This window comes from Delphinapterus leucas, chromosome 2 (genome assembly GCF_059928025.1).
Source record: "Delphinapterus leucas isolate spDelLeu-1000000601 "Yukka" chromosome 2, BTC_Dleu_Yukka2, whole genome shotgun sequence".
NCBI classification, from domain to species: domain Eukaryota; kingdom Metazoa; phylum Chordata; class Mammalia; order Artiodactyla; family Monodontidae; genus Delphinapterus; species Delphinapterus leucas.
The window spans coordinates 176,090,507-176,115,248 of NC_143130.1; the positions used below are offsets into that span (position 1 = coordinate 176,090,507).

General features: G+C 57.1%; 1 protein-coding gene across 5 annotated transcripts in view; it reads right to left on the minus strand.

Moving 5' to 3' along the window:
- Positions 1-20,845, minus strand: part of CCDC85C (coiled-coil domain containing 85C) — an 84,609-nt gene extending 63,764 nt beyond the window's left edge. For 2 of the 5 annotated variants that reach the window (XM_089908192.1, XM_022576127.3), the window contains exon 1: positions 19,773-20,844. In XM_089908192.1, the coding sequence (XP_089764318.1) occupies positions 19,773-20,586 (814 nt within the window). In that variant the 5' untranslated portion in view covers positions 20,587-20,844. Of the gene's footprint in view, positions 1-19,772 lie in introns of all 5 variants that reach the window. The other 3 variants (XR_016392271.1, XM_022576126.3, XM_022576125.3) reach the window with 3 other exon arrangements.
- Positions 20,846-24,742: the final 3,897 nt, after the last annotated feature.

The following is a 24,742-nucleotide window of genomic DNA, read 5'->3' on the forward strand; positions in this document are numbered from 1 at the left end:
TCCCGGCGGGGACGCCCACAAGATGGGATGAGCAGAGGGCCACTCAAACTGGCATGTAAGAACTGCCAGTGATGCTTTGATAATACACTCTCAACACAACCTGTAAATCAACTATACTTCAATAAAATTTAAAAAAAAAAAAAAGGATATTCTCAACATGCTCCTGGGGGAAAAAAAGGGATTACAAACTGTAATACAACATGGCAAAAGTCGATTTTTAAAATGCATGTCTTAGGGCTTCCCTGGTGGCGCAGTGGTTGAGAGTCCGCCTGCCGCTGCAGGAGGCACGGGTTCGTGCCCCGGTCCGGAAAGATCCCACATGCCGCGGAGCGGCTGGGCCCGTGAGCCATGGCCGCTGAGCCTGTGCGTCCGGAGCCTGTGCTCCGCAACGGGAGAGGCCACGACAGTGAGAGGCCCGCGTACCGCAAAATAAATAAATAAAATGCATGTCTTAGATTAGATCCTGAACAGAAGAAGGACGTTAGGGTAAAGCTAAGGAAATGTGGAGTGTGGACTCCACTCAGTGTACCAATATCAGCTCGTGAATTGTAACGGATGCACCAATACCAGCGGATGAAGTGAGCAACCAGGGAAAGGGGCGCGGGGTTTATGGGAACTCTGCTATCTTCTCAATGATTCTGTATATCTAAAAACAGTTCTAAACAGCAACATTTATTTTTAAAAGTGTGTATAACAACTCTACACGTGTGGCAAGAGCTCATAAAACTCTCCACACACATAGGAGTGAGAGCACAGAAAGACAGGCGCTGTCGGAGGGAGGGCCTGAGGTCTGGTCACTCACTGTGTGGTGCTGACGTCACTGTCCTGGTTTCAATAATGCCCCGTTCTCCAAACGTACGGACACCAAGGGGGAGAAAGTTGCGGGGGGGGTGGGGGGTGATGAATTGGGGGATGGAGATTGACATATATACACTAATATGTATAAAATGGATAACTAATAAGAACCTGCTGTATAAAAAATAAATAAATAAAATAAAAGAAAAAAAGTGATAATGCCCCATTCTCACGAGGATGTCACTGCCGGGGGGAAGGGCACACGAGAGCCCTCTACGCTACAATTGCAACTTCTTATGAGTCTCTAATTATTTCAAAATAAAAAGTTAACAGAGTTTGTTTTCTAGGTCTGTGAGTTTACTTCTGTTTTGTATATAAGTTCATTTGAATCATTCTTTTTAGATTCCACATGTAAGTGACATCATGTGGTGTTTGTCTTTCTCTGTCTAACTTCCTTCACTCAGTATGATCATCTCTAGGTCCATCCATGTTGCTGCAAATGGCGTTATTTGCAGACTCACAGACATAGAAAAGAAATTCATGGTTACCAAAGAGGAAAGGGGGTGGAGGGGATAAATTAGGAGTTGGGGATTGACATATACACACTACTATATATAAAATAGATAAACAACAAGGACCTACTGTATAGCACAGGGAACTATATTCAATACCTTGTTAAAAGAAAAAAGATTAACAGAAGGTGTATACAGACTTCCCTTTTCCACCCAGCATTTCCTCCTTTAGGAAAGGAGGAAAATGTTAATATCTGTTCTCTGCAGAGGGCAGGATTATAGGTGGTTTTCAAATTTCCATGTTGAACCTTCCAGTACCTCCCAAGTCCCCCATTATGGGCACACAATAAGCAAAGGATTATTTAGGGGCGGGCAATACTCTGCACCTCTGCCAGGATAAACCACGGGGGGTTGGAGTCTGCAGCCTGAAAGGACCAGGTGAGACGACAACTGTAGGCGTGTCCCCACCCCCAGCCGGACACGACATTTGCCCGGAACGAAGTCCGGAGCTCCTCACACACTCCCACCCACAGAGTCCAGACAAAGAAGGGGCTGCCTCGCACCCCAACCCCAGTGGGGTTCACGCATCAGCAGACATTCTAGCCCCCTGGGAGCTCCTGTCAGGGGACCCCAGGATAAATTAGGAAGGCTGAGCTCAGGCTTGCAAGAGGGGGCTGTGTATCCCCAGACTGGGGCATGTGATGCACTGGGAGATAGCTATAACGTGCGTCATGCTGCAAAAGGGGCTTTGGAGCCAAGAGGTTCCAGAAAACGCGTTCTACGGATGCGCAAGTTTCAAGTCCACTAACTACCCCACTGCCCACAGAGAGGAGAAGAATCGCACTCAGAACTAGAATGTTCCTGATTGTCTCCTTAACCCACCCATTTCAATGGCCAGTCCTCCCACGGGAAGTGAGAAAATGTACCGATTACTGACAATACCACCGCTGGCCACATCGCACTGGTACACAGAGGCCGTCTGGGTGCTGGGGCCCAAGGTGATTATTTTTCTAAATTGTCTATAATAAACAGGCAATTGTTTTAGGAGAAGAAAATGCATCCATGGGAACGATGCGGCTTGTGCGCGGAGAGGCAGTGCAAGGCCGTGGTTAGGGATGCGGGCCCCAGAGCCGGGCACCGCTCTGCCCCTTTCTCCGCGGGACCTGGGCAGCTTAACCTCTGGGCCTCCGCTTCCTCTTCCTGTCCAACGGGGAAAACAGAGGTGCCTGCGCTTTGTGAGGGTTAAAGGAGTGGATACGTAGACAGCACCGAGCACCCACGAGTTATTACTGTTCCTGCTACTGTTACTATTGCTGTTACTATGCGAGCATCTTGGTCCATCTTCAAGAGCCCTAAGATGAACTGGATGGGGACACTCCATCTAACAGAGGCGGAAGGGTGAGGCACACAGGTTTGTGTGACCTGCCTGGGTTTACACAGGTGGACCCACGACCAGAGCTCAGGACCCTCCAGCTGGACCCTATCAGGTGGCACCCGGTGCCAGCCAGGTAACAGAATCACAGCCTCAGCTGGGACCCGCTGGGTGAGTCGGCCTTGGCCAAGCACAGCAGTGGGGTGTGTGAGATGCCAGAGCCCCTCTTCCCTGGACCTCAGGCGGGAGGCTGAGAGGTGGCCACGCTCAGGGCACAGGGACAGGGGCCAGGCCAGCCACCCGGGGAACTCCTTCCTCCTCCCTGCAGGGAGGACCGTCCCATTCTGGGCAGGTCTTTCTTTCCTGATGGCCCCTGCCTGCCTTGGGCGGTGCTCAGACCAAATGGTAATGATGACCCAATGTGACTCTAAGGCCCAGATATGGGCAGGGCTGGGGGACCTCAGGGGCCCCTTACAGATGAGGCCCACAGAGGGGGTCCAGGACAGGCTGAGGCCAGAACCAGGCCCCTGACCCTCCTCCAGGGCTCCTACAGAAGACTGCCCACCACACAGGCGCGCACACACACACACACACACACACACACACACACACCCTCAGAGACACACCAGACCCTAAGTGTCTCCCGATCAGGGGCCAGCAGCCTGCGGGGAGGGACGCAGTGGTCAGCAGGCACCAGGGGCCGGGCCCCATCCACCATTACCACCCCTCACAGCTGGAGGCACTCTGCTTGAGACAGCACAGCACGGAGCTGAGAGGACCACCAAAATCCCCTCTGCCCCCGGGAGACAGGCAGGAAACTGAGGCACAGGGATGGGGCGGTGGTATCTGTGAAATCCCACGGGCCTGCGGACTGCGTGTCCTCATCTGTGCCACGGGGCCGTGCCAGCTCCCCCTCCCCACATCCGGGCCCCGGCAGCCCCGAGGACTTCTCCTAAAGGCCCTTCATGATAAATGCACGCATGTTTAGGAAGCAAGCTCTGTAATGAGGCATCATTTCCAGATGCCAACTCACAACTCTGGCTCACAAGCATCTCCTTGTCTGAGCCTCTCGGGACATGGACAGGAATAGTGCTGTGCCAGCGAGGCAGCCCCCGGCCCTGCCCCCGGCCCCACTGGCCCTTCCACCACCCCTGCCGCTGCCGGTCCAGGTCCCCGAATCCTACCAGGCGGCCTCAGGGCTGGCATGCCACAGCTAAGCCCTGCAGCCACAGGCAAACCTCCAGAGCTGGGTCCCTGCCTTCCTGACCCAGGACAGGTACCAGCAGAGCAGGGGCCCAGCCAGGCCACCTCACCTTCCCGCCAGCAGGGCAGCCTCCCACTGGGACCTCCCGTTCCCCACAAATTCCCCTCCCGGGCCTGCTGGACACCTCACGCACCCCGAGTATTAAAAGGACAAACCCTAAGGACAGCAGTAAGGACACGAGAGCACGTTATCCGAGGCGGCCACCTGCTTCGGGGGAGGCCCAGTGCCCAGTGGTTCAGAGCAGGACTCTCTGGGCTCTGACCGCCCCCATGGCCATGGGCCACTCTCCCTGCCAAGACCTTCTCCCCCCTAGTCCTCTATGAATCGTGACCAAAAACAGCCTCGGTGCCTGCAGTAAAGGGTCAGAACTAAGTCTCGTTCAAGACCACTGAGGGAGGTTGTGTATGCTGGTTTTCTAACACATCAGAGAATGGCATATGTGGATTTATTCCAACCCCCTATGAAGGGGCCCTTCGAGATCCCTAACCCAAGGGTCTGCTTCACTGGTGACAAAGTGGAGCCCGACGATTGGGAGGGGGAGGGGGAGGGGAGGATGGGGGAGGGGCCTCAACAAGGTCATACTGTCACTCACCGCTCCCGACTGAGGGGCTCCGCGGCCCAACTGGACCAGCAGAGGGCCCGGCGTGGTCTACCCCCGAGTGCACCGCGCCGTGGGGAGGTGGTCACGACAGAGCAGGTGCACCTGAGAATTCCCTGCCCCTCCCCACCTCCCTGTCCCTGCGGTGGGCTGACCCCTCCTCCCGCAGGCTCATTCCCAGGTGCAGGAATAGGACACAGCAGCAGGCAGTCACTCGCGCCCGGAGGCCCACACCACGGACAGCCTCAGAAATGCCTGCCGCGCGAGTACCGAAGCCACGTCACCCTCCCCGTCCTCGTGGGGAACACAGAGAACCCAGCCCAGCATGCCTTCCATCTCCCCTTGGCGCCCCCCGCATACCCCCTGAGGCCTCCTAGACCCCATTCTCCCCTTGTGACCGTCCTTTCCGCTTCTTCCAGGCACTAAGCAGCGAACCACGGAAGGGCCAGTGGGGATGCCACCGGGAGACACGGCCTCTCGGCTGGATGCAGGGCTCCCCCCTCCCCCAAAGCTGCCCTGCCCCATTGGCACCCAAGAGTCTGCAAACACCAGCTTGCACATGAGTGAATGAGCACCTTTCAGAGTCAAAGTCACTGGCTGGGCGCTGGCCCGGCAGTCCAAACCGCCTTCTCCTCACCCCCAGGCCTCCCCTCCCCCCAGGGCCCTAAGCCGGCCATTTTCATTAAGGCAAATGAGGCACTACTGCATATATTTTCAGCCGGAGAAAAGGGAGCCCACACACCTAGTCAAAAGTCACCAGAGGCGTGGTCTGTAGGAGGAGAGAGGAAGGATCAAGGTTGCAATTCAAAAGAAGGAAATTAGAAGCCTTTCCCATTTTCATTCTGCTCCTGCTGGCAATGGCTGCTCTGCCCACAGCCGCAGGGAGTTGGCATGTGTGCCTCTGGGGCGGGGGTGTTGGAGCTTGGAAAGCGAAGCCTCGGTGGGTGCGGTGGAGGAGGGCAGCAAGCGATCCCTCCTGGCCACTGCTTTCTGATTTTGGGTCAGATCAGTCCCCCACCTGGGCAAGCACTTGGAAGGTGAGGGCCTGAGGTTAGAAACTGGGCCACCGTGGATGCTGAAAGCCCCAGCGTGGCAGGAATGTCACACAGAAAAGAAGGCCCAATGGCACTGGTTCGGCTGCATGGGGAGAAGGGGCCAGGCTGGGAACAGCCACCAGGGCAAGGCTGATACCCAGGGAGGACCTTGCATCTAGAACTTCCTCAAGTTCCTCCAGGGTCTCTGAGCCCCCATGGACCTGGTCCAATTGCCTCATCTCCCAGCTGGGTAAACTGAGGCCCAGGGAAAACGAGGCAGAAAGGAAGCAACACGTAGAGAGAAGTCCAGGAAGCAAAGATAGATATACGTGGAAACATCTACCCAACTCTAAACCCTCACATGAATACAGACAACCTCAGGAAAGAGGAACAAGAGGTGTGACTTCTAAGAACAGAGGATGGGGTGGGCGTGAGTCAGAGCTCAACATCCATACCCGCCAGACCACAGGCTCAAACCAAGATGGCCTTTAGATTTCTCTCTCTGACTCTTGCATGGAGCCTCCAGGCGAGGCGCGTGCATTAAGCTCGTTCATTTTTACTTTTTAAAGGCTTCAAGGGGAAGCAACCTAAATGTCCACTGACAGGAATGGATAAAGATGCAGTATATATACACAATGGAATATTACTCAGCCATAAAAAAGAATGAAATAATGCCATTTGCAGCAACACGGAGGGACCTAGAGATCGTCATACTCAGTGAAGTAAGCCAGACGGAGAAAGAAAATTATCATATGATATCGTTTACATGTGGAATCTAAAAAAAAATGATACAAATGAACTTATTTACAAAACAGAAATAGACACACAGACTTAGTAAACAAACTTACGGTTACCAAAGAGGAAGGGGGAGGAGGGATAAACTAGGAGTTTGGGATTGAAATATACACACTACTGTATATAAAATAGAACCAACAAGGACCTCCTGTTTAGCACAGGGAACTCTGCTCAATATCTTGTAATAACCTACAATGGAAGAGAGTGTATAAAAAAGTGTATTTTTATATATAAGTACAACTGAATCACTTTGCTGTACACCTGAAACTAACACAACACAGACTAACTAAATCAACTATCTTTCGGTAAAAATTTTAAAAAAGAAACTGAACAAAATTTTTTAAATATATATATATATATATAAATTTTAAAAGAAAAATTTTTTTAAGGCTTCAGGGAGGGATTTCACTACCCCTCCCACTGTGGTTCTAGATCTTTCCTGGGCCACAGACCACTCTCCACCTCTGAGAACCTGCATAAGTACACAGCCATGTTGGGGGCCCAGGGCTCCCCAAAGCCTGTCATGCCCAGATTAAGGAGAGACCACTGAGCGCGTGTCCACTGAAGGTCAGCACAGAGCAGGGCACAGCTGACCTTGAAGCAGCAGGGACTGCGGAGGGACCACAGGAGGCTGAGCCAACCCAGGTGTCTCCCTCCCGTCACAACCCCCCAAATAAAGCCCCAGGCCAGGAGGTTCCAGTGACCCCACCTGTGCCGCATTTTTGGAGGGCAAAGGGGCAGACTCAGGGGGGGCGGCCACCACCCCGACCTCCCCCCCCCCCGCCACTTTCCCGCTCATGAGTTTGGGTTGCACCACAAACAAGGGGTCTTTTCATCCAGCATTACCCACAGTGTTTCAGCCCCACACGCTTGGGAGCGGATCACATTGCCCACAACCAGGCCAGCTCACGGGAACGAGGCCTTAACTCGGGGGACAGGGATTATGGACTCTGCAGGGAGAGAGGCGAGATGAAAACAGCACGGTGCTGGGGACCACCCTCCAGGGCGGGGACCTCGGAGGGAGGGCAGGGAGCATCCTAGGGGGCCTCCTGGACACACTGAGGAGCTGCTGCGGGTCAGCAGGAGTTCCCACAGGCGGGGCGGGGGCTGCAGGGGCTGCATGGGGGCGTGGAGCAGGGCTCACAAGAAACCCTCGGCCCCAGGCCAGGAAATGCCCTCAGCAGAGGAGTGACAGCAGCAGGAACGGGGGCCCAGTGGCTGCACGGGGTGCTGGGGGCCTCCAGGGAGCTGACACCAAGGATCGCCCCCTCCCGCCAGCCCACCACCGCCAACTGCATCTCCAGAGTAAGATGCCTCAGAATGGGGCTCTCCTCAGACCTTCCTGGCCCCCAAGGTCAGGGAAGCCCGAATATTAGCCCCTCTTCCCGGGGCCAAGCCAGTGCTTCATCAGGCCTTCAAAGGGGGGAGGGGCATGGGGGAGCCGTGCTGCTATCATCTCACCGGTTGCCCTGATGCTCCCCGCCACACACACACACACACACACACACACACACACACACCCAACAGTGGGCTCAAGGGCACAGGAAGGGCAGTAACCAGTGGGGTGGAGGCCAGGACCAGAGCACCAGGTGTGGTGCTTCACCCGCCAGGGAGCGGCTGGCGTAATGACCCGCAGCTGCACCCAGGCAGCTCAGTTAACCCCAAGATGGTGAGAATGCCTGCTGCCCGTCACAGCCACGCGTGGAGGGCTGGAGGGGGACCGTGCTCAGAGCTGGGGACCGGCCGGAGCAGGTCTGCAACCTCCTCTACACACAGAGGGGAGGGAGGAGAGGGCCTGTGTCCATCCCCCTGCAACCTACCCCACCTCACCCCACCGTCTGAAAAGCCATTTTCTTTGTTTTCGGATCCCGCAGGCCTCCTGGCCTTGTTTCGAGGGTAAGGAGCTGGTGGCTGGGAGTGGGGGGCTGGGATCTACGGGGGAGACCTCTGCAGCCTCCTGGAGCCCCGTGGCCTCTTGGGCTTGGGTGTCCTACACATACACGTGAACCCACACACAAGGCCACCAGCGGGAGTGGCATCCATGGCTGCAGGGCAAACGGCAAGAGCCTGGCCTGAGGCTCCTGCAGACGCGGGGTGGGCGGGCGAGGGCTGCTGGTCACACATCCTGTGACTGTCCATCTCTAAGGGCAGACCTAAGCCTCAAGGGAAGGGCGGGATCTCAGTGGGTGCAGGAGGTAAGAAAGGGCAATTCCTGCCAGCAGAAGCCCTAAGGGCCTGCTCTGCACCGGCAAGGCAAGCAGACCCTGGGATCATGCGTGGAGCCTGGCAGGAAGGGACAGAGCCCCCGACACCACGCTCACACGCAGAGCTTCCTTCTGTGCACAAGTGCAGTGCACGGCGCAGCAAGGAGTCGTCCAGATCAGCGCTGCCGACAGAACTCTCTGGAAGGACGGAGATGTTCCTTTTCTGCAATGACACGGTGCAAAGCACTGGCAAGGGGGCTAAGCGCAGTTCAGAAGCTGAAACACTCGTGTTACTCAATCCTAATTAAGTTGAATTGAAACAGCCTCATGTGACTAGTGGGCAGCTCAGGGCTAGAGCCAGGAAACCCTGAAGTGGGGTCGCCACCCGTTAGGCAGAGGGGACAGGAGTGTAGGTGAGACGAAGGGGCCCAAACTCAGAGGGCACAGAGTCAACAGGATGGTGACCAGGATGACACTGGACTGCTGGGTCTCCAGGTCAGGAGCGAAAGGTAGAGAGAGACTGGGGGCTTAGCCCGGAGTGACGCTTCCCAGTACGGGCAGGAGACAGCTAGAGAAAGCCAGAAGCCGCTACCAGGGAGGTCGGCGGTGCCCAGCCACTGGACCAAGCTGGAACTGCCTTTCCCGGGGTCCAGGACTGCCAGGGGCCAAGAAGCTGCGGATGGGAAGGTGGGCTGGGCCTCTGGTGCTCCTCGGAGGATTGGGTGGGGAAGGAAGGGAGCCGGGGGCAGGAAAACAGAAAGGAGAAGATTTTGTTTATTGCTTTGGACTAGGAAACATGAGCCTGTTTTCAGGGGAAGGAGCCCGGAGAGACCCGGGAACAAGAGGAGGGAGACAATGGTGGGGGGAGGTCCCACGGGAAGGGCTGGGAAAGGCGAGGAGAGGCGGGGAGCCCTCCCCGCCAGGGCAGAGGGTGCTGAGAGAGGGAGAAACCTGCTGCTTAATTTTCTGTCCCGTATAAGAGCGGTGTGTGCACGTTCCAGAAAACACAGAAAAAAAAGGAGAAAGGGCACGGCGGGAGCCTCCCATTGTCCCATCAGCTCCGAGAGATGTGAAGCGGCCGGGAAATCGAGCCTTCTGAGAGCCCTGGCACAGGCAGCGTGGCCGGAACCCGCCACAAAGGGCCACTCCCAGAGCGGGCTCATTAGGGAGAGGAGCCGGTGCGGCGCGCTCCGTGACGGGCGGGCGCATTCAGGGCCGCCGGACAATCGGGCCCTTGTGGGGGGGGGTTGGGAGGGTGGCTCCCGGAGCCTCTGATTCCAAGACAAGAGCGTGCCTCCTTCTAGCCTTACAACCCGGGAGCCGACGGAAAGACAGATTTGGGAAGACAAAGAGATGCTTCCCCTGACAGTGGATGGGCTATTTTTGGAAATGGGTCGGCTCTTCTCCCAAGCTGCCGTCTGGGTGCCACTGGCCCAGCCTGCCTCTGCTCCCTTGACCGCAGCCTTAAAAGGCCCCCACCCCGTCTGGGGCGGCCTAGCACCCCACAACAGGGGTGGCAAAGGCGGCGCCTCCGTGCCGATGCCTGGCAGTCTATTCTAGCTCCCAGGGCGGGGAGCTGGGGGAGCAAACCGGGCTGTGTCCAGAGCTGGGGTAGGTGCTCAGGAAATGCAAGGCCAGGCTCAAACCCAGCTTTCCACTGCTGCCTGGGAGCCCCGCCGGGCGAACCAAAGCCAGCTCCCGGGGCATCCACACGGCGAATGTCGGCAAGGCAGTGTACAAACGGGCCTGTTTCACCCTCACGGCTAACGTGAGCTGACACCAGCCTCCCCGCCCTGCGGGCCAGGCTCCGTGATGCCCCAGTGTGGGGCCACGTCCTTGCCTCCGGCTCACCTGCTGATGGGCCATCTCCAGCTTGGGCAGCCCTGTGGGCCCAGCAGCTTCTCTCCCAGAGCTTCCCACAGTGGCTCTGCAGTCAGCAGAACCCCCAGGAACTTCTACAACCACGGGAGGCTCCAGGACCAACTGGGGCCCATCTCTGGGGGCTTGTCCAGGCAGTGGCACTTTTTAAAGTTTCCCGAGGTGATATCTAATATGCAGCCGAGGTTGGGAACCACTGATAAAAGCAAACGTGTATATAGCAAAGGAAACCATAAACAAGACGAAAAGACAGCCCTCAGAATGGGAGAAAATATTTGCAAACAAATCAACAGACAAAGGATTAATCTCAAAAATATATAAACAGCTCATGCAGCTCAATATTAAAAAAAAAACAACCCAGTCCAAAAATAGGCAGAAGACCTAAATAGACATTTCTCCAAAGAAGGTATACAGATGGCCAACAAACACATGAAAGGATGCTCAACATCACTAATCATTAGGGAAATGCAAATCAAAACTACAACGAGGTATCACCTCACACCAGTCAGAATGGCCATCATCAAAAAACCTAGAAACAATAAATGCTGGAGACGGTGTGGAGAAAAGGGAACCCTCTTGCACTGTTGGTGGGAATGTAAATTGACTATGGAGAACAATATGGAGGTTCCTTAAAAAACTAAAAATAGAATTACCATATGACCCAGCAATCCCACTACTGGGCATGTACCCAGAGAAAACCATAATTCAAAAAGACACATGTACCCCAATGTTCACTGCAGCTCTATTTACAATAGCCAGGACGTGGAAGCAACCTAAATGCCCATCAACAGATGAATGGATAAAGAAGATGTGGTATATATATATACAATGGAATATTACTCAGCCATAAAAAGGAATGAAATTGGGTCATTTGTAGAGACATGGATGGACCTAGAGACTGTCATACAGAGTGAAGTAAGTCAGAAAGAGAAAAACAACTATCGTATATTAATGCGTATTATGTGGAATCTAGAAAAATGGTACAGGTGAACCGGTTTGCAAAGCAGAAACAGAGATGCAGACATAGAGAACAAACGTATGGACACCAAGGGCGGGGGAAAGCCGGGGGGGCGGGGGATGAACTGGGAGACTGGGATTGACGTATATACACTAATATGTATAAAACAGATAACTAATTAAACAAATAAAAATAAACCAAAAACAACAAGCAAAGAAAAGCAAACATGTATTTTTTAGTAACTGTTAAAAGGAAACAGGGAAGTTGGGGAGAGGAGAGGCAGCGGGATATACAAGTTACCATCCTGGGAGTGGGGGGCAGGTCTGTTTGTTTGTTTTGAAGTAGCTGAAGACCATTTGGTGCCAAATGGAACAAATGCAAAAAAGAAAGGCAAGTGGCCAAAGTGGCTTGATCACTGTCGGGTTTAAAACAAGAGGGAGACCTCGTCCAGTGCCTCCGGGCTGCCCATTCCTCACTCCGACATTTACTGAGCACCCACCATGTGCCAGGAAGACTGGACCCCGCCCTGGGGAAGGTTGTGGTCTTGGGGAGAGATAGGACAGCAAATGGCAAAAGTCCAGAACAGGTGGCCTCGTCCCGGGCAACCCCACACCAGGGAACCAGAGCCAGGCATTCTCCTCTAGCACCAAACCTGCTACCCAGCCCTGCAGGAGGTGATCGGATGGCAGAGGCAGGTAATTCCACCGGGGCACTCACCACAGCCCCTCACGAGGACAGGCTGGCCAGCCAGGGGTCTCGGTCTAAGCCAGTGCTGGACAGAGCAGTGCCTGTGTGTCATGGCAACCACAGCACCGCCACCACCCAGACCTGCCCCAAGCTGAGGGCCAGCCACCAGGCAAGAGACCTAACCACAAAGGTAACAACAAGAGGCAGGATGGGCAGGGCAGGTGGCCCTTTCCCTGTGGCTCTGCCAGTTGTAGAGGATGCTAGGGTCTCTGGGACCCTGGGCGGGGCCCATCCAAGCTTCCCGTTTTACAGATGGGCAAACAAGGGGCTTGCATTAGGTCAGGTCATGAGTGGGCTCAAGCTGCTCGTTCTGTCATCTAATCCACACAGAACAGCCCTGGAGGGCACAGCCATGTCCCCAAAGCCCCAGATGTAGTGACCATATCACCCGTGTATGTATTAAGTGAGGCACAGGGGAAAGGGAGGGGATGGTCTATGTAAAAGTACCGGTTTCTGAGTGCACCCCTCACACGTAACTGTGGAAGAACTCTCAGAGAAGGTCACAGCTAGAAAAGCCCAGCCCAGGGACTTCGGGGGGGTGGGAGGGGGAATGCAGGTACAGGGGGAGGAGTGCCACAGACCCCACGTGCCCAGCATCGCCCAGTCACCCGTCAGCCCTCAGAGCCAGATGTGCCTGCTCCCCAGCTGTTCCTCCCGCCACGCCTGGCCTCTCCCCTGCCCTCCTCTGCTTGTACTGACCGGCTCCACCTCCCAGGCCCATCTCAGCTCCCAACTTCAGCCACCCCCTCCGCTGAGCTCCCGGCACACCTGAAGGGGTTGAGAGCCAAACTAGGGCACTTCCGAGAGTGAAAGGGGCTTGATGAGCACTCATACAGGGACGAGGGGGGCACAGGTGGGCGCAGGCTCCAGCATCACGCCGGACGGCCCCCTCCTCACCCCACATGATCTGATGTGACTTGCCTCATTGCCCTGAGCCTTTTCCTCAGCAGAAACGGGGACCCCAGTGCATCTCAGCACCGTTGTGGCCAAGCCTGGGGCGGTTCCCCCTTCCCTTCCAAGTCTCCTCTGAGTGCCTTTAGGGCTCCGGGCAGTTTGCTCCAGGGTTTCCGGCTTTCCCAGGCATGGCATTTCCTCCACTCTAAGATACCATCAGTCACAGATGCCCAATTTTCCAGAGTAAGGGAGGGGAAGACCGTGCAGTAAACACACACACTGATTCTAAGATGCACCCTGCACTGCCACAGGGGAGGGGAAAAAGCCCATCTTTGAATTCAGGAAATAACAAATGACGAAGGCCTCTGGCCAATGGGGAAGCAGGAAGGAGGAAAGGGAAACAGACCCTCACCTACATCCCAGGGCTCCCGGCTTCTGCTTTGGTCAAGTGATGCTCCGCACCTCTGTTTAAACATCATACACAGGGTGATCCCAAGAACACTTACAAACGAATCGATAAAACTCCTGATCCTTCTGCCCTGCTCCCCAGACAGCAGAGGCCAACAGTGGCTCGTTCGAGAGCAGGCAGGCACTCATCACCAGGGCACTGACCCAGCCCCAGACCTGCCCTATCACACTCCACCCACCTGCCCCCTCTGGCCTGTGGCAGCAGAGGGCAGCAAGAGGGGAACGTGTGACAATGACCAGCTCTGGGTGCCTGGGAAGAGGGGCACCATTCCTCCCCGTTCATGATCAAAGGAGCATCACGTCCCTTTAGCAGACAAGTTTGTTCCTCTGTCGCCAGGCTTTGGGGAAGCCACCGGGGTCCCCTCATCGCCTCCCCAGCTCTGATGAAATCCCAGAGCACTCCCTGCCTGGATCCCGGGCACCCAGGTTGCAGGTGTGGGCAGAACAACCGTGGGTATAACTACCCTGTGGAGAGGTACAGTGACGCTGCAGAGAGAGAGTCTGTCGCCCACAGGTGCTGCTCTACCCGAGCCCCAGGGCAGCTCAGGACTGAGCCCTGACCCCACAGGTCAGGAGTCACAAGCAGGCAGACGGGGGTTGGGGGCAGGGCTTTGGGGCAGACCCTCCTGATCTGAGAACCTCAGAGAAGTTTCTCTCCCATGACCACAGTCACGGCTATCGCCACCCTGGAGGCCCCAAGCTTCCTGCCCCTCTGTCCCCAGCCCGGCTGCCACCACGACAGACCCCAGGTTAATGCTCCGGAACCGTCGCTCCCCAAGCCTGGCTACATGAATCATCGTGAGCGGCACTCAGAATTCAGACTGAGTAACCACTCAATAAATGTCTGCTCTTGTCTTCCTTCCTGCTTGAAGGGTGAATTCTCTCAGCCACCCAGCCCTGCCCGCCCACCTCCCTGACTATTCTCTACTCGCTGTTCTGTACTCACACAACCAGATGCCCAGCTCTCTGGGTGTCCCATTACAGTGGGTTCAGGAATGCCCTGTGCTTGCATGCCTCCCCCGACAGGGAGCTCCCCACCTCCAGATGCAACCTAGTCCACCTGGACCGCTCTTGTCTGTGAGGGCTGAAATCCGAATTGCTGGAACTTTGGGGGTCCACCCTGGGGGGCTACACACAGCACTGACCCCGCTGGGCTGACAGCTCTCCCCGCCCAGCAGCAGCCCCCCAGCCCCAAAGCTTTTCTTCCCCCGGCTCAATGTTCTGGTTCTTTCTGTTCCCATGAGGAGGCTTCCAGGCCCCGGGCCTCCCCCACGCGTCATGAGAACACCTCGCAGGCCCTGGGCTCTTGGCACCCATGGTCCAGATCCACCTGCAGACCTGCTGCTGCTGCTGGAATGCCACCCCCCCTTCCATTCAACTAGACAACAACTCATTTGACTCTGACACAGGGTGGGCACAAGGGCCCCCCTCACAAGCATGTGTCAGGGGGTCCCCCATCCCCACCCCGAGGAGGCAAGTCTGCAGGGTCCAGGTGACAGTGGAGGGTGACTGAACCCATCCTTTAAGGCTCAGTTCTAGGACCAGAGTAGTATCATCCTCAAGACACAGATGAGGCTCCGAGGTGCAGTAAGCTGCCACCTCACACGCGCTGCACAGTTTACACACATCACCACACTCCCTCCTCCCTCAACCCAAAGGCGGGCAACGGCTTCCCACTTTGCAGATGAGAAAACAGAGGTCCACAGGGGTCCTGGAACTCAAGCAGGGTCGTAGGCTTCCAATTCCTTGTGCTGATGACAAGGACAAACACAGCACAGAAAATCCCCACGGGTGCAAAACACAGACAATGAGCGGCAGAGGATTTCCTTGCTAATCGCGCTGCCCCGGGAACGATACGAAACCAAGTGTGTGTCCTAAGAACTCAGAGGCCGGGCCATGGGTAAGGGGTCTGCTGGGGCCACAACAGCAGAGGGAAACCAGCCTGGCAGGGAAGCGAGGGAATGAAAAATATAAGTGAGGAGGGACTCCGTGCACGGAAGCCTGCGCTTTCCCCATCCCACTGATGTCCGGAACCGTGAACCGTCATGCCAGGAAGCAGGACAGCATGACTGAGCCTCTGGGTCTGGACTGAGAACAGGTGCCACACCTTTGCTACACAGGTCCAGCCCCTGGAGCTCCCGCCCCATCCTGCCTGGGTCCATCTACAAGGGGCCCTGCCCAGGACCAAGCTCCGGACAGCCTTCCACTGTTGGTGGGGGTCTCCCGTGAGAGTCGCAGGCTGTCCCGGTCCAGAGGGACAGCAGGCACAGGGCGGCAGGCCCAGTCTGACACCGGAGGCCAAGACTGATTCCCCAGACTGATCCCAGGCCCCCCAGCCAGCCCACGGGACTGGGAGCAGGTCACCATACCGCGCCATGCCTCAGTTTCCCCACCTGCGATATGGGACCATTTGGGAGCTCTGAACAGAATGGAGCTGGGACTGGGACACCCTCTGTGGTAAACTGTGAAGTGCTGGGCACACCCTGGTCCCACCCTGGGTTACAGACCAGTGAGCTCCTTACCACCAGCCCCCTTTGGTATGTGGCCCTGGGGGCTCCGTACCCCAAGGCCAGTACCCCAAGGCCAGTGACTGGATGGTCAGGGTCAGGATGCGGAGGGAGGGGGAAAAGCTTATTCAGCCTGCCCCATTGTCTTTACTGACCTTTGCCCCCAGGCCTGACTGGGTTTAGGAAAAGCTGCCTTATTAGCATCCTGCCCAGGAGCTGCTGAGCTGGGAGGCCCCTCATAAAAGACCTATTCAGGGCCAGAGGCCCAGACCACCCTCGCTCCATCCTCCCCTTAAACCAACAAAAACACAAGCAGGAGGACAAACCCATCTTATTTTGAGAAGCTCAAATTTTTAATCCAAACTTTTAAAAGTAAACAGGGCCCACACAAAGGCTGCTGGAGGCCCCGGTTTCTGTGGGTTAGCTAAAGGGGAGTGGACCCCGTGGTGTGATGGGGGGACGGGGACAGATGTGAATGGGGACGTGGCGGGGAAGGGAGAAAGAAGGTGGGACACCCAGGATGGGGAGGGGGAGGGGAGAATTGTTGAAAATACTTTTGTTTGGAAATTGCATCAGTTCAAAGTGGCAAACCTGACTTTCTGATGTTTGGGGTTCGCCTGCCTCAGTTTGCCCCACCGGATTAGAGTAAAGAGCATCCCAGTCCAGACTTTAGTCAGCCCAGCCCAGACCTCTATCAAAACAAAACAAAACAAAACAACCCAGAGAAAGGCCTATTTGCATCCCCATTCACAGGCCCACCAGGCCCAGCCCCAGCCAGGGACGGCCTGGAATACCGATGGGCCACCACCCACCACAGCTGCTTAGGGCCCTTACAGCATCCTGAAGGGCTGCAGGTACCCTGCAGCTTCCGAGAGAAGACTACAGGGCCACTACTCCCCAGCACATCCGCAAGTGCCACCAGACACCGGCTCAGTCGCAGACATTCAAGCGAGCTGTCTGTCTAAACAGCAAACAGAGTTTCAAAGAGAACACCGATGTCTATCTGGCAAACCCCCAACAGGTCCCTCTCTTTTTCATGAGGAGCCTTGGAAGAAGTATGCACGGCAAGGATTCTGACAACTGTCGAGGCCCACTGTGTGTAGGGATAAAGGGGGCACTTTGGGTTTTGCCCCACTCTACAGAAGAGCAGAAAGGGGCTCAGGGCAGTTACGTAACTGGCCAAAGAGAAGAGGGAAGAGTGTAGACTTGAACACGAGACAGTCTGAGCCCTCTGGGTAACGGGGTTATCAGCCATCTGCTCAGTGGTCACCGATAAGGAAGTGACACTTCCCAGGACAGGAGAAGGAGGGCAAACGCGGGTCAGGAACCAAGAACAGGGAGTCAGCACTGTCAGCTGATGACTATTATCGGCCACAATGACAGCGGGCTGCTGGAGAGGCAAGCCAGCCCACGGGCCTGGGCAGTAGAGGACCCCCAGGGCACCACCCAGGCAGCTGGGACCGAGACATCTGAATCTCAGTTGCTTTCCCAGGAAACGCTCAGAACCTCTCTGAGCCTCCACTTGCTTGGCTGTAAAATGGGGATAAGGGCCCGAGGCACAAGCCTGGTATCTGACTCCTTTCGCCACCACCCAGACTGAGGCCTGTTACCTGCCTCCATCTCTGGCTCGCTCTCCGCTCAAAACTACAGGTCCAAGTACAGAAAAGTGTTTTCTAAGAGATGGGCCTTTCCTTGTTTCCAGGCATCCTACTCATATTGTTGGGAGAACAACTCAAGGCCACGCCTGACTTTATGAGACAAAACTAAAGGACAGCGATGCCACCTATAACTGAAATTCATGATGATAATGCTGAATGTTTATGTCACCCCAACACAAAGCTTTGCCACCACCAAATCGGTGGCAGTCCTGTTCCGAGTGTGCGTGGGACCGGTGGCAGCATGGGCTCTGCAGGAAACCCTACAGCTCCACCCGTCCCGCCCTCCCCCAGTGGGGTGGGAACCTCACTCCTGCTCTGTTCACTGAGGCAGCAAAACGCTGAGCCAGACGGGGTCCGCGTCTCCTTGTCCAAAACATGACAGAACTTCTCAGCAAATATGCTCTGACACTCCGGAGCTTCAGTGCCCTGCTGAGAATCGCCCTCGCCAAGTGTCATTGATGACGCAGCTGAAAACCAGAAACGTTTCATTTCCTAGCCACAGGCAGGACTGCAGCAACCCCCCGCCTCGTACTGCACTCGGGCAAACCGAGGCCCAGAAATCTGACCCTCCCAAGGCCCCCAAGAAGCCGAGGCCGGAGAGGCTGGGCCTGGGACTCCTCACTTCCCAGATGGTGCAACCTTAACATATTAAACCGCCTAACGCTGAGCTACTCCCACTGGCCTTAAGGAGACTGCTGGTGGGAGGTGGGGTGGATACAGAGTTACCGAGAGAAACCCAAGTTGTAGCCTTAGATTGCTAATCAGTAACAAAATATCCCTCTAAACCTAGTCCTGCCCTGAACTCACAGGCTGGGAAGGTAAACGAAGGAAAAACGGTGCTGGGCTATCACCCCACCTCCCGGGGTCCAGTTCCCACCCCAGCCCGCCCCCCCCCAAGGCACCTGCAGAGGCCACTTGGCCACCAAACCAAAGAGAGAGCACCCTGTCCCCACCCCACCCCGCCTCCAGGCTGTCACTCTGGGGAAGAAGAGTCACTTAACGCCTAGATACACTTTCTCTGAACTAGGAAAGCCTTTAAGGAGAACCAGAAAGGGCTGTTTAATCTCCACCTTCAGGCAAAGAGTTCAGGCAGCCGCAAATGCTACCAGAAGTAGGAGCCAAGCCACTAAAAAATGTGGAAGGACAGGGAGATGGGAGAGGAGACAGGCAGCAGGCAGAACCACTGATCAGAGGGCTGGGGATGCGGGCCGGCTGCTCCACTCCTACAGAGCCCTCTGCCTTGGGCCCGACAGTCACACAGGCGTGGAAGACAGTAGCTGAGCTTTCCTGAGGCCAAAGGTCCTCCCACCCACACCCTGGCCGCCGCAGACGACTGTGGCACTTCCTGTAAGGTGACCAACAGTCTACAAACCCTTCAGAGGCTTTTATCTCCACCTCAAATCCAGGAGGTAGGGATTATCGGCTCCATTCTACAGATAAGGAAACCGAGGCCTGCAGAGACAAAAAGCCAGGATTCATTCCAAGCCCGTATTCCTCTGGAAAGTTTTAGAGCCTGGGTTGAGAAAGGTCCCTGAGCCCTGAGAAAGGCAGGACTAACAACAACCGAGGAAGGCTCTTAGCCCCGGGTACTCTGGCCCACCTGCCTCTGATCCTTCCCAGCGGGCAGGCAGCAGGGAGGTCAGGTGGAATTCCAGCCCCAGCACACAGGTGAACACTGCTTAGGTTTGGGGCTGCCTGTTGCTCCAGATAAGAGAGGGAATTTCACTTTCCCTCAAAGGGCCTTTCTTTCTTTCTTTTCCATTAAAAACTTCCCGCTCCCGGACAACGGTTTCCAGGCAGGGATGCGGTGCCTCCGGCCAGCCCTACAGTGCCAGACTCTGATACTGATAAAACTCCGCAGGAGAGAAACTTTTCTGGGGTCTGGCGGTCCCCGGCCCGCTGCGTATTCAGAGGAGCAGGGACACGCCTCCATCACTTAACCAGAAAATCACCACCCAAAGCCCCACTGCGGGTGGGCTCGGGATCCCTCTGGATGCCAGCTGGAGGAGGGATCTGGAGTGGCGGCCGCCCGCGGGGGAAGGGACTCTGGGCCCGAGACCCGCGCCACCAGGCAGGTGCCGTCCTTACCGTGCAGGCCGTTGGGGATGCTTCGGTGGTGCGGTGGCGCCGACAGGTCGTCCAGGGACCTGCGCGTTGCGACAGCCTTGCCGTCCGGGGCCTTGTGCGGCCCGGGGGGCAGCAGCGGGGGCGGGACGTGGTGGTGGTGGTCGGGGCTGCCGCCGCTGCCGGCGCTCGACGTGCTGCTGCCGTCGCCCACGTCGCGGGTCCCCGCTCCGGCCGCGCCGCCCGCCAGCGGCCCGCTCAGGCTGGCCTGGCTGTCGATGGAGCTACGGGAGCCGGCGCCACCACTGCCGCCGCCGCCGCCGCCGCCGCCGCCGCCCGCGCCCCCCGCCAGCGCCGCGCGCTCCTCGTCCAGCAGCAGCACCAGCTCCTTGAGCTCCAGGTTCTCACGCAGCAGGGCCTCCTGGCGCGCCTCGAGCTCGCGCAGCTTCTGCTGCGAGCGGGCCACCTCGTGCCACACGGCGCCGGCCGCGTGGCGCCCGAAGCGCTGCCACTCGCGCGCCAGCTTGCGCCCCTTCTGCCGGTCGTCGTCGAGGAAGCAGCAAAGCTCGCGCAGCTCCTGGTTGTCGTCCTGCAACCGCTGGTTCACGTCCTTGAGGCCGCGGATCTCCAGCAGGTGCTGCTGCAGCCGCCGGTTCACGTCGCGCATCAGGCCGCCGTGCTCCAGCATGAGGCCCACCTTCTCGCCCTCGGCGCGCCGCAGCCGCCGCGCCAGCTCCTCCTTGCTCCAGCGCAGCAGCTCCTCGTCCGGCACCTGGCTCAGCTCCTCCGACGACGCCGCCGCCGCCGCCGCCGCCGCTGCCGCCGGGGGCTTCGCCATGGCGGGGCCGTCACCGCGGCATCGCCCGCGCCCTCGCCCGGCCGGCGCTCCCCGTGCCGGGGCTGCGCTGGGCCGGTCCGCCCGCGGGCGGGGGGCGACCAGGGGCTCGTGCGGCCTGCCCCGCGCCGCCTCGCGCGCCCTCACGCAGCGCCCTCCCGGGCCGCCCGGGAACCCGCGTGTCTCGAGGCTCAGCGAGCTGGGACCGCTGCTGCGTCGGCGGGTGCAGTGCCGGGCGCTCTCCGGGCTTAGGCGAAGCAAGCGGAGGCCCGCCCCCGGCCCAGCTCCGGAGCCCCAGCCGCCCCGCCCACTCCGGGCGGGGAGGGGCGGGGCGCCGCGGCCCGGCCCCGCCTCCGGGGAAGGGAGCGGGCAAGGCACGGCCGGCCCCCACGTCCCCCCGCGCCGTGCGCCCGCCCGCCCGGGGCCCTGCCACAGGCGCGCTCGAGCCGTGTCCCGCCCCCACGCCCGTCCGATTGGGCCTCTCCGGGGGTGTGCGGGAGGGGCGGGGCGCAAGCGGGGGACACCGCGGAGATGGTACAGTCCACTGGCGGTTCAAGTTTCTGCGCCGGGAGGACGCGGCCTCGGCCAATCCCAGGGCTACAGGGCGCTTTTAAAATGCAGGTACGGCTGCAAGGAGGGGGAAGGTGGGAAAGGTAGGGCAGGGCTTCCCTTAAAGGAGACGCGCGGAAATGGTCGCCCAGCCCCTTCCTGGGCCCGCGTGCCCCGCCCGGCCTCCCCCGCCCCAAATAAACAAATACCCAAGATCCGAAGGACAGCTCCCCTTCTCCCTCCCGGGGGCACCAGAGTCCAGCTTAGTGTGAGATACGACGGACAATAAGACTCTGACACGGGGGTCGCTCTCCCCGGCGGCAGAGCGGCTCTTTGTCCCCTTCCCTGCCCCCGGCTCCTCCGCCCCCATTTCCACCCCCGTCCCCTGCCGGAGCGCGCCGAGGTTGCGGCGTTCCATTCCAGCCCCGGGTTGCGCACCGGGAAGGCCATGGCCTCGCCAACCGTCCCGGAGCACGGTCCGTACCCTCTTCCCTGCCAGGAGGGGGCGAAGGCGCCGGGGACATGCACCGTTCCCCCGCCAACCCGACCGCTCGTCCCGGAATTCGGGAGAGAATCTGTGATTCACGACGTGGAGACCACTGGGGAAGGTGGAAGATGGTCTCCCACTGTGGTCTTAACTGTGGGGGCGCCGAGTCGGCGGCGAAAAGCCTTCCCCACCGCAGCCTGGCCCGGCACCCGGGTCCTCCCACTGTCTGTGTGAGTCCGTCTCGTTTATCCTCGCGTCCCTGAAGTGCATTTACTGCGCGTCTGCTGCCAGCCGGCCAGAGGTGGGCGTCCCTCCCCCGGGACCCGCAACGAGATAAAATCCGCGCACTCGACCATGAGCGCCACGGCCTGGCGCGCGCGCCCGCGCAACAGCTGATGTCCCCACTTACAGCTGTTCAGCCATTCATTGGACAACTGTGTACAGCCCCTACTGTAAGCCAGGCCTCTTCTAGACCACTGGGGGATTCTGTAGCGGACAACGGCAGAGGCCACTGCCCTCTGGGGGGGGGGGGACTTTGCACCCTGCGGGGAGGAGGGGAGAGAAGATAATAAACAAACTAGATAGCTATGAGTCTGTAATAAGTGCTGTGCAGGGGATTAAGGCAAGCTGATGTCACAGAAAGTGATTATCAGTTACTTTAGATCCCGTGGTCAGGGAGGACCTCTGAGGAGGTGCGTCTAAGCTGATATCTGAGTGACAAGAAGGACAAAGATAAGGGGGAAGGGCACTCCAGGTGAAAGGAACAGCTAGTGCAGAGGCCCAAGGGTTGGCCTGTTAGTGGCCTATTCAAAGAAGGCCAGTGGGGCTGGGAGGGGGCTCGGGAAGAAGAGTGAGAGATGAGGTCAGAGGGGCCAGATCATCCATGGTTCTAAGGCAGCTGGGAAAGCAGTGGGGGGTTAGCAGGATGCAATATGACCTGATTTGCCTTTTAAGAGACTCACTCTGGCCCATGTGTGGAGAAGTGATGGGGGTGGGGGGCGTTGCAGAGAGGTCCAGATTCAGGACCTCATTCCCCACCCTTCTCCCCCTCTCTCCATATAGATGTTCAGGGAGAGGATGTGCCAGGCAGAGCATAGCTTTGAGGGTCAAGCTCCAGGGTAGCTGAGGTTCCCCCAGGCAGGTGAGCCTGCTGGGGGTCACCCTCCCCACTGGGGCATTGTGCTTCGAGGACCCAGCCCAGGGCATCTGAGTTTGAGTTTGAGGAGAGAAAGGGTTCCAGCTCCCGCTTGGGAAGGGTACAGGTCTTTCTTACCCCAAAAGACCAACCAGATTAAATAGCTCACTGGAGGCTCTCTCCAGAACAAAGCCTGAGCTGGGAGAGTGAGGGGTGAGCACAGGACACATGGGCTCACTAGGGAAGTTGCTGAGATGGTTAACACTGCTTGTGGGAACCGCCACCCCAACTTTGCGTGTGGCCCCAGGTGGTTCCCATGGCCTGCATCTCTGCCCTCTGATCCTGCAGAGCTAGCAGCTTCAGCTGAACTCTCCAAGAGAAAAAAAAAAAAAGCCTCCATCTAGAAGACGGGGCTTGCTTGCATCATCTACAGACTGTGGGACCATGGGTCCCCCTCACCAAGACTCAGGAGAGCATCCCTAACATCCCCCTGGTACAGCAAAGACAAGGTGCTAGAGATGAGGCTCCTGGGTGGGTGGTCCCAGGGACAGTCTTTGCTCTCCGCACCATGGCTGGACAGGCTGGGGCAGAGCAGGTTAGACGGCAGGAGATTGAGAGGGTCCAGAGCTAAAAAAGGGTCCTGAAGCAAGGGGAACCGTCTAAGCCAGAGCCGCCTCCCTAAGGGTCCTGCAAGAGGTGCCAAGCCACCTCGAACACTCACCATCCAACAGACCCTGTACCCCGAGCCAGGATCTGAAATGTCAAGTGTCTTTGCTGTTTTAGCTCTGCTTTGTCATGAAATCCGTAAAACTAAATCACGGACCTCTAATACAGTAATTCTCTACATGCCCAGTAAAAGTAGTTGTGGGTCTTTTAAAAAATAAAGATGTACCACTACTCCCCAATTTTTTTCTTCTGAATCTCCAGGACTGTGTGTGTCCATTTAAAGCCACACAAATGTTTTTGAGAGCCAGTACACTAATACATAGTAGACAAAATAATTCCCGATTGCGGTGTCTGTGAACCTGGGAAATGGTGAGAGCACACTGGCAGTAAGCAGACTGTCTCCTCACTGGGAGGGGATGGGGCTTTCTTATCTCCTCTGTGGCTGGGGCCCTGAACAGAGACCTCAGAGCAGCCATTATTTGCTGTTCACTGAGTGAATGTGTGACCCTTCAGTACGTGACCAATTGAGTCTGAGCCCCTCATTTTGAAGATGAGGAAACTGAGCCCCAGAAGGGAAATGACTTGCCCAAGGTCACTTTCATTCACTGATTTCCTGAACACACAAGCATAATTGGTTAAGTATTTATTCATAAATTCATATGTGTATGTGCAATCCCATATGCATTGTGCACACGTTGTAAGTACCACAGAAGAGCGGGGCAAAACACATCATTGCGGGAGCATCCTAAGGCAGTAGGAGCAGCTTCCTGGAGGAGGTGACCCCCCCGGTGAATCTTGCAGAGTGAGTAGGAGTTTATCAGATTGTAGATGGGGAAGGTGAGGGTTGGGATAATCCAGGTGGAGGGAACAGCAGGCCAAGGCCTAGAGGTGAGCAATGGTGAGGGGTGTGTGTAGACACAACCACGCCTTATTGCCGGAACATACAGGAAAGGCAGACAACAGCGGGGAATAGTCACAGGGCAAGTGTGGCCCCTCCCTGGGGCTCTGATAGTTGACAGCAGCAACAACAGCAATAATAATAACTACCACCTCCTACCACTTACCCAGCACCCAGTGGGTGCCAGGGATTCTAAACCAGCCCTCACGTGATGATCAGAATGGTGGTGTCATTAGCTCTTCAGGATTTAACGTGGATTGCTGTTGGATGGGTTGTTTGTCTCCACGAAGCTCAGACCACTGTGTGTGAACTTATGGGCAGTGTTCAGAGGCTGCTGGATGCTCAAGGGCTCTGGTGTGGCCAGTGGAGGTTTGCGTGGTGGCTGACTATTTCTGCAGGTCAGCAAGGCAGTGGCAGCTGACCA